At 38.4% G+C, this 20,127-nt stretch overlaps 2 protein-coding genes across 5 annotated transcripts in view; one reads left to right on the top strand and one right to left on the bottom strand.

Annotated features, from left to right (window-relative positions):
- The window catches only part of LOC149562204 (phosphomannomutase-like), a 250,289-nt gene that overhangs the window by 62,292 nt on the left and 167,870 nt on the right, over positions 1–20,127 (top strand). The window lies entirely within an intron of this gene.
- LOC149562205 (uncharacterized) lies at positions 10,876–12,171 on the bottom strand. The gene is made up of 3 exons (XM_089827943.1): positions 11,852–12,171; positions 11,342–11,747; positions 10,876–11,210 (listed from the first exon to the last, which is right to left on the bottom strand). Exons 1-3 carry the CDS (start codon positions 12,080–12,082, stop codon positions 10,876–10,878), a joined length of 972 nt encoding a protein of 323 aa, XP_089684069.1. The 5' UTR covers positions 12,083–12,171.

The raw sequence follows: 20,127 nt of genomic DNA on the forward strand, positions 1-20,127 counted from the left end.
ATTTGGGCAGCCTCTAAAGACGAAATTTATAAAGTCAAAGAAGGTTACAGAATGATTACAAATTCATAGAGATGGGAAGTCAACATTCTCCCACTAAATCTATGTTGGGACCCAACAAGACTCCCCAATGTAGGTATTTTCCTATGGGCTGCCATGCAAATGAGAATACTAACAGCAGATAGAATTAAAAAAATGGGCGTCGAAGGACCGTCAAGATGCATATTATGTAAAGATAAGGAAGAAAATGCAGAACATCTCCTATATGATTGTAAATTTTCTCAGGAATGCTGGAGGTGGCTCCAATGCAAACTGAAATTGTCTGCCCCCTAGACTAACAAATGGTTAGATCACCTCTTGGGCTGGCCTAAAGATACTTCAAATAAAGTATATGGTAAATTGTGGAATATTTCCCCAACAATTCTAACATGGGAGATATGGAAAGAAAGAAATCGTTGCATCTTCCAAGACCAAAGTCTTGATGAGCTAGCTTTCATCACAAAAGTAGAAGTGGCTATCACGGAAGTCATGAATAGTGATCTTAGGAAGAGACCCAGAGAAGAAGGAACATTTTTCAGATTGGGATGCAGAGATCAAAAAATCATGGCCACTGCTAATCAATCCTGCCTTATATTATAAAAAGCAAAACAATCTAGCTAGGCAAACCTGCAAATGGGAACCTCCACCGCCCGGATGGAAGAAACTAAATTTCGATGGGGCTTCAAGAGGAAATCCGAGCAAGGCAGGCATAGGATGCATCATAAGGGATGAAACTGGTAACTAGGTAACAAAAGATCAAAATCACTGGGAATGTCAACTAATAACGTAGCTGAACTCGAAGTAGTAGAAGAAGGAATCAAACTATGCATTAGCCTCAATATTAAAAGGATTATGATTGAAGGGGACTCGCAGATTATAATTAATGCCCTCAGATTAGGAGAAACCCCTAATTGGATCTAAACACTAAATTAGAAACGATCACCAAATTTCAAAGAAGTAGGATTCTCACACATATACAGAGAAGGCAACAAGGAAGCAGATAGACTAGCTAATAAAGGAACAAATGGAAAAAATTCATTAAAGTATAACCAAAGTATATAAACCCCTTAGTATTCAGCTTCTATAAGCCTCTTTATCCCCCTTGTAAGAAATCATAAAACAACAATTGGGCCTTGTACCGATGTTGAGGTATAACTCTCACTTGTGTTAATTTATCCTCACCACTATGATTTTGAGAGGTATCCCCGTGCTCATTAAGGTGTTATAGTCATCATTCGGGTGTCTAGATCTTTCCAGTTTGTATCTATTTATACCAGCACCAAAATTCTCTTCTCATCTCAGTTTTAGCCTGTGGTCTACAATTCCGGTCCCCCATGGATACTAACATATGCCTCTTTCATGCTTTTGAAAATCAAACTATGGCTTTCTGCAGCCCGGTAAAGCAAGAAAGGTGGAATAGGTTTTTTAGGCCTATTGACGACATGAGCTGAGTTGCAATCAATCGAGCATTGGGAGAAGGGGCATTTAACTATGAATATTCATGGAGGAACAATAGCGACATCATAGGGATTTGGGTAGGATGTTTAGCTAGAGCAGGGGTGGAAAAATGGGACATCATTAGGTTGACCTATAATGTCTTCGATCCTTGCTAGTTAATAGGGCTGGAAATTGTGGTAGCCAACATTGACGCTAGGCTTTGGATTCCCCTCCCGAAGGCTTATATGGACCTCAAGCTGGACATTCTAGAACTTGCTAGAAGCTCGAGGCGTCCATGTTTGGTTATTAGGGATAACATTCAGTTTTTTAACGAGTGGCCTAAAATGGAAGCAAGTATCAATTTCCTACTTAGTTGGAGAGGTATTATTGAAGACCCAGGTAGAGATTGGCTCTTAAATTATTTAAGGGCCTTTAATGCATACATCCACCCGGATGCAGACCTCTCCAATTTGGAAAACGTGGAACTCTGTTTACCTAATTATGACCGATTGAGTAGAGGAAGGACGGCCTATGAATTTCCTCCAAGCTCAAATGCTACTAATCTGTAGGAGGCTTCGGAGATAATCATGGTTTTTAAGAAAACTAATTGACAAATGTAGTATTTGGGTCATTTTGGTAGTAAATACGACCCAAGTACAACAGGAACTAATATCCATGATAGGTATGGGTAATCACATTTTGTTATTAGTCGAATGTATAGGTTTATCTCTTGAATAGCTGGTAGCAAGGACACATTTTCAAGCTGTCGTTATCTCAAATCGAAAGCGGCATGTAAATTTTGAAATGTTTATACTAAAATCAGTATATATGAAGATAATATAAACCTATATTTCAACTTCTCTATTTGGTTTTCAATCTCTATATCTGGATGTGAAATTCATACTGTCATCTATCTCGGGTTCCAATTGTTTGCATTAATGGTTTCCTTGTTTTATTCCCTAACACGTGAATTCGGCATAGATTTTTGTTCAATCATATTAAAATGTGGGGAAGATACGAATTCAGTTAATTATTGCCCATGTTCCCTTTCATGATTATTCAATTTTTGTCACTATTTACTAGTACCTCGAAATCTCTCATGTATCTGCCTTTTTGATGCAATTTGCTCCCTCCAAATTCTACTTAAAGATAATATTAATCCTCTTAATTTTTTCGCTAACCCCTAACAAATCTTGTTTTATTATGTGATGTCTTATAAATAGGTACTTAGCCGTCACAAACCCAGATTGATTATAGAGATATTTGAAGCTCTATTGATGTAACAATTGTGATATGATGTAAGATTTACTGAAACTGGGGTATGCCCCTTTCATAAATGTATAATATAGGACTACGGTCTTGGGCAAGACTGGAGGTTTTCTTTCCCTGTTCTTTCCTACTAGTGCTCATCAGAACGGTGGAATTCTTGTACTATATTTTTTCATTAATAAAATAAATCAAGGCTACGGCCGTTTACCGATAATAAAAAAATAATAAAAAATGATATATTATTATATTATAATATTATAGTATTAAATAAATAGATATCAAACTAAGAGGTATTATTAATATTAGCCATATAATAAAAAATACAATATCAGTCAAGCATATTGTTCAAGAGACCAGAGATTTAAAAGGTAATATACATTCTAATCTGCAGCAGATCTAATTTACATTAACAATAATAATGAAGGCAATAACAGAAAAATGTGAATAGATGGCAATGAACTATACATATATATGACTGGTTATTTCATATGCGACATGCAATAATGAAATGGCAATGATAATACAGTGATAAGTGGATTATGACAGAATGTACATATCACTGGTAATTCCAAAGGCACTGTGAATCCTCTCAATGTGAGATCAGATGGTTTCACAGTCTCAGAACATGTTAATGTGTAAAGGTTGTTTCTGATTTTACAATATCTTATAAGCACTCAAGCCCGTAAAGCCATCTCTGATCTTCTAATAGACTATATGCTGTATTTAAAGGTTTACACGTGAATGTCAGGCAGAGATATGCCATCTCTAATCTTCAATATTATGTATGCAAACTGTCTCTGTCAATTGATCCATCTCAGATATATATAACTATGTTATATGCTCTTCTTATGGACACTATCTCTGATATGCAATTTTAATGCTTGCACCAGGGTTTGCGATAGCAAACTTGTATGCTCTAAATACGAGCAACTGCGCAAACGGAATTAGTCCATGACCCATCCCTGTCAGCATATAGATGGAAGCCACGTCAGTCAGCATTTATAAAATAGGAAGGTGTAATTAATGAAATGATAATAAAATAAGGAACAAGTATAAATTAGAGCAGGGAAACGATGTGTTAAAGTAAAAATAGGTAAAAGCAGTGTTACAAATATTATTTTATTTAATTAAGAAATGATATGACTCTTGATTGTGAAAAGTCATATTTCTTAATACATTAAATATAAAAAATGAATCATTTTGAAAAGAGAGGAAGGGGGGAAGTGAAACAGTAGAGTGTGCGGAGGAGAAATTCGTGATATATGTAGGAAATCCTAATACTTACAACATCCTATGAGTTGTAGCTGCAATATAGGGATAATCCACCAGGGATTCAAGATAGATTGTATTAGAGTAGCCAATCGAAGAGTGGGCTGGTAAGGGACACATGATTCTCCTATGTTATACAAGATATCAGGGGCAACATATACTCCCTTGAATGAACAATTGACGTTCCAACTTGGCACTCTAATTTATATATCGATTATACATAAATCTTCTCCAATTGAATTAAAATAATCAGTCCAAAAATCTTATATAATCTGACAAGGGACATTACAAAGTCCATCTTCTACCTTCATTCCGCTTCCCATTTTGACCGATAAAGAAATTTGAGAAAAAATACTGTATTGAATAAATCTAAACAGGATTGTCTCTTAGACCTTCTTTGATACCATGATAAGTTTGTCAAATTAGATTTATTTAAATTCACTAATTTATGTATCCATATATATATATGGTTCTCAATCCTTACAACAAAAATTATAATTTGATATATAAGAACTTAATATATATATATATATATATATACAGATTTGAGAAGCACTTGAAAAATAATATATATATCTTCTTATATGATGGTGGCATTGGTCTCTGACTTAATCGGTCTACTGTTCAATATGTTCTATGTTGCAAGCTGGGTTCTTATCATAATAAATACAATTCCAAAATAGGGGGACGTGGGCTCTCATAAACCTTGCTCAACCGTCACATTGAATGGAACTAATCATTGTCGGTCAACGTGGGCATGGTAACCATTGGATAGTGCACTCAAAACCCGATGCAAATAGGATGTAAATATAATGTTGGGCCACATTGAGTTGAACACGAGACAAAATGATAGACGCAATCGTTGAATCTTGAGACTATAAAGCCCCTATTACCATTGCATACATGGCAATGCAATCATGTGCATCATGATTGGTCATAAGGAAATATTAACATTAGATGGACATGAATGTGAATGAAAGACCTTGATTTATAATTATAATTATAGTAGGTATATAATTATTCATATACACCATTATATATATATATATATTTCTATAATAATTTTAAGCAACGAATTTTTCTTATGTTTTATCTGATAGAAGCTCTAAAAACATTAAGACTTTCATTTCCAACTTTCTCTATTTCTCTAGATTGTATGGTCAACTATCTCAAGCAACTATTCAAAATAGTGAGAAGTATAGTCAATACCCAGTGCCCACATATCAATATTTTGATTATCAGCTTTAATAAGCTTCCTACAGTTGCATCATGTTCATGATTTATGTCATTACTCAGGGGCATCAAATTGGTTTAGTATAAGATAATAATTCTAAAGGTAATGAATTATGATGCATAGCCTAGTCTATTGTATGTTGTAACCTTAAGTATGCAAGAATTAGCGCTGAAGTTGCTATTTTAGCAATAAATGTGAATCATAAAAATAATAGAAATAGATAAAGTGACCAAGTCTAGCTGTAGATTTTTCAAAGCTCCCTACCCCAAAGTTCTTGACATCACACCTGGCAGCATTTATAATATATGTTTCTTCGATATAATCCAAACAGTCTTGAAATACTCAAAGCAAGGAGAGTGAAACTAAACAATTTCTATATTTGATTTTTAATTCACATCCAATCTCATCCTCCATCAAAACCATACCATTTGTGTGGTTGAAGGGCAGAATTTGATAATGAACAAAAATAACTATTACATGCAGAATTGACACAGAGATGCACTGATCAAAATCAAATATGTGCACTCCAGGTACATATATGCAGCCTATGTTTAATCAGACATAAATATACAACATGGTACTCTCTCCTAGTCTTGCGGATATTGTTTCTAAAAGCAATTGGTTGGGTATACTTTTAGAAAAAAACAAACAAGAGGTTGTGGACCTTTCTGGCAGCTCAAATCAAGTTTGACAACCTATAATTCCATTGTATAAATAAAATAAAGATGAAAGACATCGGAACGCAATTCCTTGAGGAGATTGCAATTGCTAGTATGCAAAGTTATCTGAGGTTACCCCAAACTACCTTTCATTGACTAAAAATTTCTTCATATTTCCTTTTCAGTTTTTAACTGTTATTACAATCACTAGCCAAACTTAGGGTATGCAAAAGCAATTAAAAGTTTATCAGAAAATGGGTATGTGACAGCAGTTCAAATAGATATGCAACAAACTGATCATTGTAATGATTTTTGACAACTCCAATGCTCTTAACCCCTACTAGACATCATTTTTTTAGCCCCTTCTCTGAACAACAACCAACCACAAGTTTTGAACAGAAAGCCATTCTAATGACAGTAGTTTCTTCAGTCAGCCAATGGCACATTTAGTAGAAAATGTTAAAAAATTCCATTTCAAAGTTGCGTCCATGCAACTGAAAAGCTATTGCACAGCTTGAATGTAGGCTCTTGAGAAGCATGCATCTACTGTTCCGTTTGGTCCAGCAAGAGGGTAAATACAGTTTCAGTTGTACACATTTCTTTGTACAAATATATGGCCTCAGTAGGAGGCACATAAGAATTGTTTCTCTAATTCAAATTATACATAAAATACCAAACACATTCATGTAGAAGTTAAAACACTAGTTTAATAAGAGTTGTACTAATTCTCTAAAAGCTAAGTTACCAGGGTACCTCCCCCCCCACCCTCCGGACTAGGAAAATTTCGAACTGGTTTGAGGTTTGGGTCCGGTTCAGACTTGGTTTGGGCAGGGTACAATTTTTGCCCTGCGTGTTAGAACTCAAGCAAATCAACACCCAAAAGTTCAAACCTGCAGCAAACTGGGCCCTGCGGACAGTTGGAAAGTGTTTTTTTGGTCAAAAATGAAATGTTTTTTTGGCATCAACAACCCTAAAAGTTATTATGAATTGTTTTTGGTGTCCTCTCATTGTCATTTTATGTTTCCAAACAGGTTATTTTGTTTTAACAAAGAGCACATAAGTTTTTGAGCAAGCATCTGATTGTGCAAGAAGTTTGAAGATTGATTTGTGGGTGTTTTAGTGTTTGTGCATCATTCATACACATTTGCAAGCTTGCAATGGCTGGAAAAGTTAAGATCTTATTCCATTTAGTATTGTTTTTGTTCTAGTTTTTTCATTTTACCATTTCTGTTTCAATTTTCATATGTTCTTTTCCATTTTTTCAGAATTTGTCATTTTCTTGCATATAAATTATGAACATGTATCTAATTTCTTACCATAGGGAAAGGAATGGCATCTACCTCTTCATCAGTAGGCAATACAGAACAAAGAATAGAACCCAACTCTAATTCTCCTCCATGGAAGTATGTAGACATTATAAGACCCCTTCCAGGAGGTGGTGCATTTCATTGGAGATGTCAAGGTTGTTGTGTAGAAAGAAATAGTTCTTTGTAATGGACATCCCCAAAAACTACCAACTACTAATAGGAATTTAGTCAAATAATTTGTATCCAACTTTTAATTTCTCCATTTAATGTGTAAACCCCTTTATGGCTCCAGAAATAAAATATTTGTTTGTTTTTATGTCTTTGCATAGATTTGAAATCACATAACATGAATAAGAAGGAATTTATAATAATATGCAAACCAAAGATTGAACTACTGCTGAAATAATATTATTTTCAAAACTAATAATATCAAACACATAGCAGACTTTTCAACTCACTAATTACTCCAGTATTATAACATAATGTTTCAGTAATAACTTCCCATCTTGTTGCTATAGTAGCATGAATAGTGTCATGCTATAGTGACGTGAATAGTGTCACGCTACAATGGCGTGATGTAATGTTCCCCATCTTTTAGACCCTCAATGGAGTTCTTAGCTTTTCATTCTCCGAAGGCTAAGTGGAGAAATAAATTATATTAAAGTCAATAAATAAATAAATCTAAAGGTGACTTTATATTTACTTAATTTAATTTTCTAGAAACACAACTAATTATTGTATTGAAAAGAGGGAAGCTTCTAGAGAGTGCAATTAAATAATATTTTATTTCCTTCTAGAAGGGTGAAGGAAAAGAATAAATAGAGGCAAGAGCTTCATTGTTAGACATCCGATTATTGTCAATTGCATTTGATATAAACTTGGGCGAATAAACTAAGGGTTTCAGATTTTAGTTAGCCATTGGAGAGCGTCAATTTTTCAGTGTTGCAACCATTTGAGGTGGTGAAATATCCATTGAATTTGGCATTTAGGAGAGCTTCATTCTGGAGTTCTACTTGTGTTTAAATTGGAGAATACATTTATTGTTGGCTACTATAGTGCCGTGGACAGTGCCGTAAATAGTATCCACACTACAGTACTTGGCTTGATTATGATTGCAATTTCATCTCCTTTATTGGATGATTTGTATATCAGGTTCTACAATCAATTTGCATCATTTAAATTGGTCATTTGGCATTGTAAAGGTGGATGTCATAAATAGCTGTAGATGCACATTTTATATCAGATTTATAATGTCATTTCTACTCAGTCTTTTTGGGGTTGCAAAGCCAACAGCCTTGGAATATTATGTTAAGCATTGAATTAGAAAATATCTTACTAAAGCAGTAACAAGTTGCAAGTCTATATATTTGATGTAATGTGCATATTTATATCTTCCATATTTGACATAATAGTATGCATGCCAAGTGTTTTACAAAATACCAGTTGGTTGTAAGTGCACATTTTTCATTTATTTGTATGCATTTGAAAAGCCAAAAGACAATTGCATATGTATTTAGTTCTTTTCTTAGATATAGTAGTAATCAATTATAGGCTTTTAGATTCCCTTTGATATCATTTCAAGCAAGCAGAATCAGTCTGAAACTCAGAAACAATAAGCATAGAGATCATATTGGAAGTGTTTGACAATTTTCCTTGAGCTACAAATCAACAAATTGAGGTTTGAATTGACAAGGGATGTTACAATGGTATTAGAGCTTCTTGTAAAGTGTTTGACAAAATGTCAAACAATTGAAATTGAGAAGGATTTGGTGTTTCATGAAGTTATAACCAGTTGGGGTTATTACAGTGGTATCAGAGCTTACTTGCAAAGTGTTTGATGAAATGTCAACAATTGAACTTGAGAAGAATTTGGTGTTTGACAAAGTTATAACTGGTTGGGGCTATTACAATGGTATCAGAGCGGTTTCTTGCCATCCTATAGGGTAGGAAAATATTAATTATTGTCAGATTTGCTGTTGCATTTGGAATGACCAGCACTCTACCATTTTCTAACCATGAATGGACATAGGAGGACGGGCAGTTCTAGAAGTTGGTGGAGTAATGAGGAAGTTAGTGCAAAGATGAATGCTTTGTAGGAAAGTATGGAGAAACTTAAGCTTCATCAATAGAGGTTGGAAAAGAGCTTGTTGGATCTAAAGATAGTTGAGAGGGTAGTGAGGTATATGGTTTCTGCCTTTAGAAGGTCGAGATCGAGGTTGCAGGGAAGGAAGCTTGAGTTTTTCCCGACATGTGTCTATGATGCAAATGTACCTATATTCAGTATGACACTAGCTAGTCCTATCCACAGTGTTGATGGACTTATTTCACAAGGACATGTGGATGTGTTAGTGCCCTTGGTGGATAACAACATTGAGTTTCAGTAGGTTGAGACTTCCAAAGTAGTCACTATGGTTAGTTCAGAGGCAGTTGATGATGTAGTTATCACTAACTATTCAGATTCTTGAGGAGGGAGTAGTTATTGGAGACTTATATGTCAGCTATCATAGAGTTGCTCTAGTGCATGAGGCAATTGATTCCTCAGGTGGGACTGAGGCACATATAGAGTCACCCAGGTGTGATGTTGGTGATGTGGGTGTTTCAGTAAAGTCAGTAGATGTGGGTTCATACTTGTTGGCTCCTCAATTAGATCAATAACTTGGTTCTAAGAACTCAACTCATGGATTGGACATCCAAAATGAGCAGTTATCTTTCTAATAGAGAAGGTTCATTTAAATTGTCAACCCGAGGACGTATACTTGAAACAAGTTTGCAAAGTATATGCACCATGAAACTCTCTAAGCTATTCTATCGTTGCAAAATATAAATTATAACAATGCTGGAAATAAATCTAAATACACAGTAATGGCTGCAAGAAACTACACAGTAGTGGCTGCAGGAACTGTATACTACAAACCATAGTAACATGAATCGAAATCGTATCGGAATTGGCACGGCCAAATCGAATCGTGAATCGAGGGTGAATCGCCGGTGAATCGGCGATGAATTGGCAAATTTGAAAAAACCCTTTAAATGTAAAGATTTTAACAATTTAAGACTTATTTCATGCACCCTTTATTGAATATAACTTAAAAACACTATAACATCATCAAATAGAATCTAACATACATAAACATGAAACATAAAATCCATCACATACGTAACTATGTTATCATTATGTACTAAAATGTAAATTGTATGCTAGCTGAAGTAAATAAAAATCAAATGATCATAATGATTCAAATCATAGAATCAGTAAGATGAAATCATGAAGATCTATAAGACATCAAATCATAAATGTATGTATAAATCTAAGATGAAGATCCATGAAAGTTTGAAACATATGTCTATCAGTGATTCAGTATCACTATCAATATCTATACAGTGTAAACAAAATATAAAAACAAGGCTCTAGCTCAAGCCTCATCATCCTCATCATCATCCTCTAGCTCTGCTGCAGCCTCAACCTCAACCTCTGAGTATCCAGTTTGCCTATGAGAAAGGCGTGTAAGGTAGGTCCTAGAGGACCGCCGAGCCATGTCCCCTGCATGGGCAATGGGCTCATGAATAACGTCGCTAGGGCCTGCGTCTGTGCATGCGTGTGTGCGTCTACCAATGCCTGAACGTGCTCTAGCTGCCTCCTCTGCCCTAGCCACAGCCTCAGCCTCTACATCCACCTGGTCAACCCACGCGTGGTCTTCCTCAATGAAACTGGGTCCATGGTCTCTGTGATCCACTCTGATTCTGGATCAATCTCCTCTAGAATGATCGGAGAGGAGTCAGCGCCCAAAATTTGTCTAATCCTAAGACGAAGGTTGTAATGAACAAAGACAAGATCATTCAACCTCTGCATTGTCAACCTGTTTCTCCTCTTCGAGTGGATGTGCTCGAACATGGACCAACTGCACTCACATCCAGAAGCGCTGCTCGGCTGACTCAGAATGCGGATGGCAATTTTTTGAAGGTTTGGGGTTGTGGCCCCAAACATTTGCCACCATCTATCTGAAATAAGGAAAAAACAAAAACAATTAGTCTCATTTACAAATTACAACTCTAAAATTAATGCATTATATAATCAACTTTAAGTTTAGAATCTAGATTCATGAACATTGAATATATTATTTAATTTTTACCTGGCTGTAGTGTTGTCTGAGCATTTATGGCCATCCTGCCAGAGAAAAGTGGCCCCTCCTTATTGTTGAACTGGTCTAGCTCAACAATCGCAGCAGCGCTATTTTCATCCCTACTCAATCTCTGAATCACTGTGTATAAGCCAGTGAGAACCTCCGCATCCGCCTTGAACTCAGGACGGAAACGAAATGCCGAATTCAGATAGTAAGCTGCTGCGTGGATGGGTCGATGGAGCTGATTCTGCCATCTCCTATCGATGATGTCCCAAATAGGGCCATACCTCTCCTGCACTCCTGCATATTGGGCTTTGATGGCCTCCTTGGCCCTATCCATGCCCTCATAAATGTAGCCCATAGAGGGCTTCTCCCCATCAGCAGTTCGTAGCAAAGCTACAAGGGGCTCAGTGACCTACATATAAAGTAAAACAAAAAATTTGAGTCAAAACTTAAATATAAAATAATATAACTTAAAGTAAAAGAAAAATACTAAATGTTAAATTGCAATAAATTTACCTTAAGGATTTCTCTAGCGGGTTTCCAAAAACCATCCTCATCAAATATGCAATCCGCCACATCTAACCCTACAGTGGTTGTAGCATAGGAAGAGCAAATCCACTCCTGCCCAACAAACATGCTCCTCAATCCATCCTTTGATGTCAATAAGGACTGCAAGGTGATGAAATTCGAGGCAAACCTCGTGATACCTGGGCGAGCTAACTCCTTGCCTTTTGTGTACTTCCTCATTGTGCTAAGGACAAATGCATGATTATAAATGAATTTGCATATATTTTTTGCCCTTTCCACACATGACTTGACAAACTCAAGTTTGCCAATTTCCTCAAACATGAGGTCAATGCAGTGTGCCGTACAAGGGGACCAAAATATGGTGGGGTGCCTCTCCATCAAAAGTTTACCTACAACAATTTTAAGTCAATTAGAAACTCAAATTTCAAAATTCAAATAAATTTATTTTCAAAACTTGCAAAGTTAAAAGTTTACCTGCTACAACATAATTTGCTGCATTATCCGTCACCACCTGGATCACATTTTGTTCTCCCACCTCTGCTATAACTTCCTCAATAGCCTCACATAAATATGTGGCATTTTTCACATGTGCGGAAGCATCAATGGATTTTATGAACATGGTATATCCTACAAGTAACAAAACAACGAATTATAATATTAAATGGATCATTAACGAATTAGCATTCAACAAATCAAAATTTACAATGTATGTAGGAAAGTAGAATGATCAATCACCTCCACAGGATACAAGAAAATTGAGGAGTGTTCTATTCCTCCTATCGGTCTAACCATCAGTCATGATGGTGCAACCCTTTGCAATCCATTCCTTTCGGTTCTCCTCGAGGTCAACCCTCATGTCCTCTACCATCTCATCCAGGAGGTATCCGCTCAACTCAGCCTCAGTTGGGGCTTTAAACCCTGGACCAAAAATAGCAACCGCATCTATCATATTCTGCCAATAAAGAGCCCTGTCACAAATAAAAGTTTAGATGTCAAAGACTTAAATTATAAAACAAGTAGATATAATTAAAGTTTTACTTTTACTTTTAATTTTAGCTTTAAAGAAAACAAAGAAAAAAGAATCAATTACCTGGCTGCAATAAATGGAATGTTGCAAAAGTACCAAAATTTGCATATCTCCTTTCTGGCAGCATCGTGAATCTCCTTGTTCAAACCCATGCCCTCAAGCGTGGGTTGGGAACCAGGAGTAGTGCAGGGCACAAAGTAACTATCCATTCTGTTTTTGCGCACTCTAGGCTGCAATAGGTTGGTGTGGGACTTCGTCTCAGTATGTGACCGACTAGCACTAGCACTAGCACGAGCAGAAGAACTAGGATAAAAGGAGGCCTAGAAGAACCCTCTCCAACACAACCTACAAATGCAGAAGCTGATGCAGATGCAGATGTGGATGCAGTTGCGGATGCGGGAACATGGGAGCCAATACCCCTTAACCCTTCAATTTGCATTTTCCTATTTGCTTTGTCTTTTTCAATTGTTTCTAATGCCATTAAGCAAGTGCGTTTTGCCTTAGGAGTTTGGTGAGTGCAAACTGTAACATCATGTCCAGGTATAGCAACAATGTGGAATTTCAATCTATAAATACCCCCGGAAGTTATTTTTTCTTTACAAAACATGCATTTTGTTTGATATTTGGTTCTTCCAGGAAACTCTTCATTATATTTCCAACATTCATCTTTTTTACCCATTGGAATTTGCGAAAAATGAGAGCAAAGGCTGCTGCAATAAATTTTTTTATGTAAAATATCAAAGTTTGAAGCTAATAAAAATTAGAAAACAACAAACCCTAGCTTGCAACTTAGTAAAAATAAAGAGCATTCAAGATTTACACTAAAATTCTTGAAAACTATAGAAATTTAACAAAAAACGCATAATACACTCAAAATTTAACAAAAAATGCATAATACACTAACATGCAAGAAAAAAAAAAGCACTTACCTCTTGCAAATGAGTTGAGGAGTGTTGATATTGGCTCCTTAATGCTCCCAAAGCAATTGATGGGCTCCCCAAATGGCCTGCTGATCTCTTTGGTGCTCCTCCTTCTTGCCGGTTGGAAACCTATGGCTTTTCTTTTCTCTTCTTCTCTCTCACTTTTCCCCTCTTCTACTCATGCTTCACAAATAGAAGGCCCTTTAGGGTTATAACAAAGAGAATAGGTCAAAAACAAAGTGAAAAAAACAAGTGATTTTTTTAAAAATTTCAACTTCCCTTTTTACATGCCACGGGCGATTCATAGCCGATTTTGGCGATTTTTACATGAATCGGCGATTCAGGCGATTCATGGCCCAGAAATCGGCGATACTGATTCACGATTCAAAAAAAATCGCGCAGGATGAATTGGGTCGCGGAATCGCCGATTCAGGCGATTTTTGGGCGATTCTTGTTACTATGCTACAAACTACAACTTTCTATTTATATCTCTATATATGTTTGCATTTCCTTGATTACAATTTTGAATATATAAGATTATTGACTCCCTAACAACAATCTAACAAGTGTCTCATCATTCTTTTAAACAAGGAAGAGATTTATTATAAAACTAATGACTAAGTGTTGATTTTTTGCTTCACATTTCCAGCAGTCCACTCAAACGCATGGTGCTTCTTCACTATTATGAATTATATCAAACTCTTTTACCACATTGTGCTCCTCCTTTTTCTCTTTCTAGATCATTTTGAAAATCTGAATTTCATTAAAAAATGTAGAAGTTATGGCCATTTTACTGAAAGTGGTTTTATGCTGCTTGATAACGTGCCACCTTTTTCTCAGTCAACTTCTGATCCATGGTGCTCATTAACTATTCCAAACTAACTTAAATGCCCAAAAATTGTTTGTGCTCCTCGTTTTCAGCTTTCCAAATCAATAAGTCATTCTTAATTTCATTAAGAATTGAGTAAGATATGCCTATTTTTCTGAAACTAACTTTTGACTTTTCTTCATTTCCTGCAATTGTTGATTATTGACAAGTGTCAACTTGCTTCTCCTTCTTTCCAGCTGCATGAACGACTCAAATACCTCACAAAAAATATGTTAATCACCTCAAGATAATTATACTTCAACAATAACCATTTATCATAATATATCATCACAATTCAACATCAACTAGCTACACATGCAAATGATAATCAATAAATTATTTATCATAGTTAATGCTTTATAAATCAAGTTAATGTATGGTAATGGCTTGGGAAAATGTTGAAACCATGGGGTAAAGTGTTATGTTAGATGAATATAAATATGACATTTTATAGGCTCATCATTCCCCCCAATTGAAATCTTGCTTGTCCTCAAACAAGGGATAGGCATTAGATAGTCATGAAAGCTATTATCATTCCATACTTTTTTCCCCCTCTTATCTGCATGTTTTTCACCAAGAATATAGGAGGTAGTCTAAAACTATTCATAAAAGGTCATCCTCGAATGGTCTATGACAATAATGCAAGGCACACATATGTTCCCCCCCAGCTAAAAGGTTGTTTATCCTCAAATGATAATGTATGTATGAGGGTAGCAAAAGATCACTTGTTTATCGTACAGGTAAAGAAAATGAACGCATACAGACAATGAATACGAACAACAGAATTATATTCGCAATAGTAGATGAATAATGATTTACAATGATCCCAGACGGGATATAAATACTACCGCCGAACCTTTCCAAAGGAGTCCGTCGGCCACAAATATTCTATCCACTACAAACTATTTACTGATGACGTCGACTACAGAATACAGAAACACCGCCGGACATCACCCCGTCGGCTACAGAATACAGAAACACCGCCGGACATTATTCCGTCGGCTACAGAAACACCGCCGGAACCATCCAGTCGGCTGACACCATCCCCCCCAAAAAGAAAAGTCGTCTCCGGACGACAATTACAACATATCTGAGACAAATTAACAAACAAAATATATCATCAGAGTGACTACAACAAGAAAAATCTGCTTCTGTCACATCACTTCCACATTCGTTCCATTACATCTGTAGCCTCTGCTAACACAATACTGTCTCCTCAAGCTAACCTTGATCGCCACCTGTGCTGCTTTCTCTGTTTTCAACTCCATCGTACCTTGAGCCAAGTGTTGCTGCACTGCCTCCAACTGGATGATCAGCTCCTCTCGAGCTCTCTACGCATCCACCAAGACAGCTTCACAGCCAACCCCTGCTCCCACTGCCTCTGGTACACAGAAAGTCCATGCTTGCAACAACTTCAACTCTTCTCAATTGGTCAGACTCCCACGACTGATATCCGCAATGACTGGGGGTCCAGGGGGCAACGTCCCCACGGGGTCTTTTTTTTTTTTTAAATTTTTTTTTAACTGCTTCCTCTACAATCCACCACAAATCCCTCCGCACTCTTCTCCTTCCCTACACAGATTCCATCTTGGCTCCTGCAATTTTACTGTGCTGTTGCTAAACTCAAAAGCGCCCAAGCACTCTTCTTTATGTCTCTGTTTCCCCATTGGCTGGAGGAGGGAATGGAGTCTGAGGCTTGCGTTCAGCTTCATGCGTTCCGATGCCTCCGATGCTTTGTTCAGATGTTTTCAGTGCCTCCTCATCCCAACCGATCCGTCTCAAAATCCTGTGCAATCCTTTTGTGCGGACTCCTATGTTTCTTTCTCCTACACTATCCTGGCAATGAATGGCAGTATGGAACAGAAGACCACGTGCGGCTCCAAGGCGGACGAATGGAACGATAACGTGCTTCAGTCGGAGGATTAAGAAGTTTTATGCCCGCGGACCTTTCCTTATACCGGTGGAGACTGCCCGTGCGGAGGAGATGTTTGGAGGTTTCGGAGGAAAAAAACCCAAAAAAAAAAAAAAGTATTTAAGCCCGCGGGGCTTTTATTAACTTGCAGACAGACTGTCTGCGGGGCCTTTCCTTTGTTGCCCGCGGACAGTTGTTGCCCGCGGGTCCTCTATCTGTTACGCCCGTGGATAGACTTGCCCGCGAGGCCTTTCTGTCCGCGGGGCCTCTATCTGTTACGCCCGCGGACAGACTTGCCTGCGGGGCCCCTGAATTTTTTTTTTTTTTTGTTTTCTATTTTTTTCAATCTCTTATTTTTTAATTTTTTTTATGAAAAGAAATCAAATAACAGAGGTACCTCCATTTTGCCTCCAGGCGTTGCCATTCTGCAACGACGACAAAGTCAGCTGGCCATCCTGTGACAGCGACGGAGTCTTCCTGGCACCATATATTTTGAATTTGGATCTATTGATTGCCGGAGGTACCTTCTGCCCATCTAAAGTTGATAATTTGATCGCTCCATTGTCGCCGACCTTTCGAATCTGATATGGTCCAACCCATTTGCCCTTAAACTTTTCCACTTTGATTTCATTCTGACCATCGTACGCCTTACATTTGTTCTGTGCCACCTCCGTCGCCCACTGTGCCTGCGGTTGTCGCGCAACTGGATTATTTCCTTGCTGTCGGTGCCCTTCCACTAATTTTATGCTGTGGTGTAACCTTTTCTTTCCGCGCGGTCTATTCACCATGTACCGGACAGTGGGATCTTTCGTTTTTCTGTGTTCAAACTGTATGTTCTTCCCCTCAGCTTCAGCCATGGCAGCTTTTTCTTCTTCCGCTTCCCTGCATTCCTCTGAACATTCATTTTCCTGTGTTTTGTCACGTTCGTCGACCGTTAACATTGTGCAACTCGGAAACAGTTCATAGTCTTCTATCTGCCAGTGGAACAGGCCATTCACCGAGTCCAGGTCGTCGTCATTCGATCCTCCATCAAGTCTCAATACTCCCTCTTCGTCTGGTTCCATTCTCCTCTTTGCTTCGTCGTCACTTTCGCCGTCACTCTCTAAATCTGACGATGCTGCCTCCTCACCGACCATTTGTGTATGCAGGTCAATTGTGAATGTTTTGCCTCCATGCTTCATTGATAGGGTATTTCGTTTCCAATCATGTTTTACTTTTGCTTGCACCAACCAATCCCGTCCCAGAATAGCATCATATCCTTTTCTTTTCAATAGAATGACCACAAAATCTAATAAAAATGGTTGCATACCAATTGTTACCGGTTGCGCTTTCAAGATTCCCAATGGTTTGATTCCATGTTGGTTTGTCGTGAGCAATTGAAATGCAGGTGGCCACAATGTCGGCTTTCCTAACTTCTTCCAAGTATCCTCCGGCAACACATTCACGCCGGACCCTCCATCAACAACTGTGTCTGTCAAAACATTTCCCAAAATCCCCATTTCGACGACCGCTGGATGCCGTCCGGATGTGAGTGCCAGCAACATTGGGTCTGTTGTCATCACTTCCCTACTATCCCTTCATGTGTCCTCCAGTGCTTTCAAAAACGGTGTATGATTCAGAATGGCCGTCCATAACTGGGGCATTGTGAGAAGGAAGTCACTTATCTTGACCGGTATCTCTGTTTGTAGGATCTGTCGTACAATGTTTTGTTCTGCAAAGTTCCTTGCCAAGGTGCCGGTGATGTCCTTCAACTAATATGTCCCTGTCGACGATGGCTTTACAATTTCCACCTGCGCTTCCCCCAATTCTCTCTTTTCCTCCGCTTGCCTCCGTGTAATTGTCAGAACCTCCTCTACATCCGTGCCAACAGTGATCAAGTTTACTCCAGCCTTTGGACACTTGAAATCTTCGTGATCGCCGGGTCCGCACCATTTGCATAATAATTTTGATGTGTTTGCCGCTGTACAATCCCGCGCAAAATGACCCCACAAATTACATGCTCGGCATTGAACGATCGGTCGTCCATTTGCATCATACTAAGTTCGACTTCGGCTCTCATTATTATTGTTATTGTTTGCATTGTTATTTTGCCCTCTGCTATTATTTCTTTATCCTCCAGATGTAGCATCGGCGGTATTCGTGTTTCCGCTACTACCCGACGGGGAAGCCTCCTGTGTGAGAAACACCTGCGGAGATCCTCTTGTTTTCATGTTAAAGGGGCAGTCTTTTGTCGAATGGCCCACGATCTGACAAATGTCACAGAATTGGTTCTTCAGATACAATCCTTTAGTATGACCGTCGGTCTTACATTCTGTGCACCACAGTTCACTACCTTTTGGCTCTTTTTGCATATTTTTAAACTCCATCATTCGAACCATATCCTTCTGTAAGGCACGAACCTTTTTGCTACTACCTTCGTCGTCGCTGCTATCATCTCCAGCAGATTCGTCGTCATCAAAGTCAGAGGAGCCAGTTTTCTTCTTTGTTTTGTGCGCACTTTCAAGGACCAGTGCTCTGTTATAAGCATCCACATATGACGATGGTGGTACAATTTTCATTTTCCTCCGCAACTGTGAGCGTAGGCCATCCACAAACCACCTTTTCTATAATCCGTCCGTCGGCTTGCTTTCCATTTTGTTTATTAAGTCTTTTAATCTCCTGACATAGACACAGACAGTTTCGTGCTTCCCCTGCTTGGTATTGAAAATTTTCGCTACGATTTCATTATCATCCCGCAAGAGTTTAAACTCCGCCAAGAACTCCTTTTTAATCTTATCCCATGTATCCAGCTTCTGCGGATCCATATCCGAAAACCAATCAATCGTGACACCCCGTAGGGTTGCCGAAAATTGCCTGACCCATTCGTTGGCATCTGTGATTCCATTTGCTCGCTAGATCATCTCACATGTCTTACAATGTCGGATGGGGTCGGCTGTACCATCACCTTCAAATTTCGGCAGCTTTTCTTTGGGTCCCGCCATAACACTGGAAGTCTGCACTCCTACACTGGCAGTCGGCACTCCCACATCAGCGGTTGGCACTCCCACACCGGTAGACTGAACTCCCACACCAGCGGTCTGAACTCCTGCACCAGCGGTCTGCACTCCCACACCGAAGGTGTCGACAGCTGCGAACCGTGGTGAAGAAGAAGGATCCTCTGAAATTGTTTCCCGCGGAAGTCTATCCTGGACGAAGAGGTCACTCCACGCTCGTGCTCCGTCGGCACTGCGAGTCGTGCAAGTTGATGCTCTTCCGTCAGAGTTTTCCTCCCTTGGTGAACACAAGTTCAAGAACTCCTCCCCTACTTCTTCCACCAATTCCACTCGCTGCCGAGTCTCCTCCAACAATTCTTCCGCGCTCCGGTGTCCGTCGGCAATCTTTTGAAATCTCCGTCGGCTTTCGGCTTGCTGTGCCAGAATTAAATTCTCTTGCGCAGTACGGATTCCATCTTTTCCCTTCACCTTATTTCGATCCTTGCTAAGCTGATTTGGCATTAATCTTCATTCCTCCCACCTTCCAGATTCATAAGGCAACGGC

Source organism: Cupressus sempervirens, chromosome 4 (genome assembly GCF_028749045.1).
Source record: "Cupressus sempervirens isolate cs-2001-9-10 chromosome 4, ASM2874904v1, whole genome shotgun sequence".
NCBI lineage: Eukaryota > Viridiplantae > Streptophyta > Pinopsida > Cupressales > Cupressaceae > Cupressus > Cupressus sempervirens.

What these genes read in the sequence shown, in the direction of transcription:
- LOC149562205 (XM_089827943.1), bottom strand. Translation starts at nt 12,082, where the DNA reads ATGAGGAAGTACACAAAAGGCAAGGAGTTAGCTCGCCCAGGTATCACG. An exon ending in CCGCTAGAGAAATCCTTAAG is followed by an intron (nt 11,748 to 11,851) that starts GTAAATTTATTG and finishes CTTTATATGTAG; the next exon opens with GTCACTGAGCCCCTTGTAGC. An exon ending in TCAGACAACACTACAGCCAG is followed by an intron (nt 11,211 to 11,341) that starts GTAAAAATTAAA and finishes TCCTTATTTCAG; the next exon opens with ATAGATGGTGGCAAATGTTT.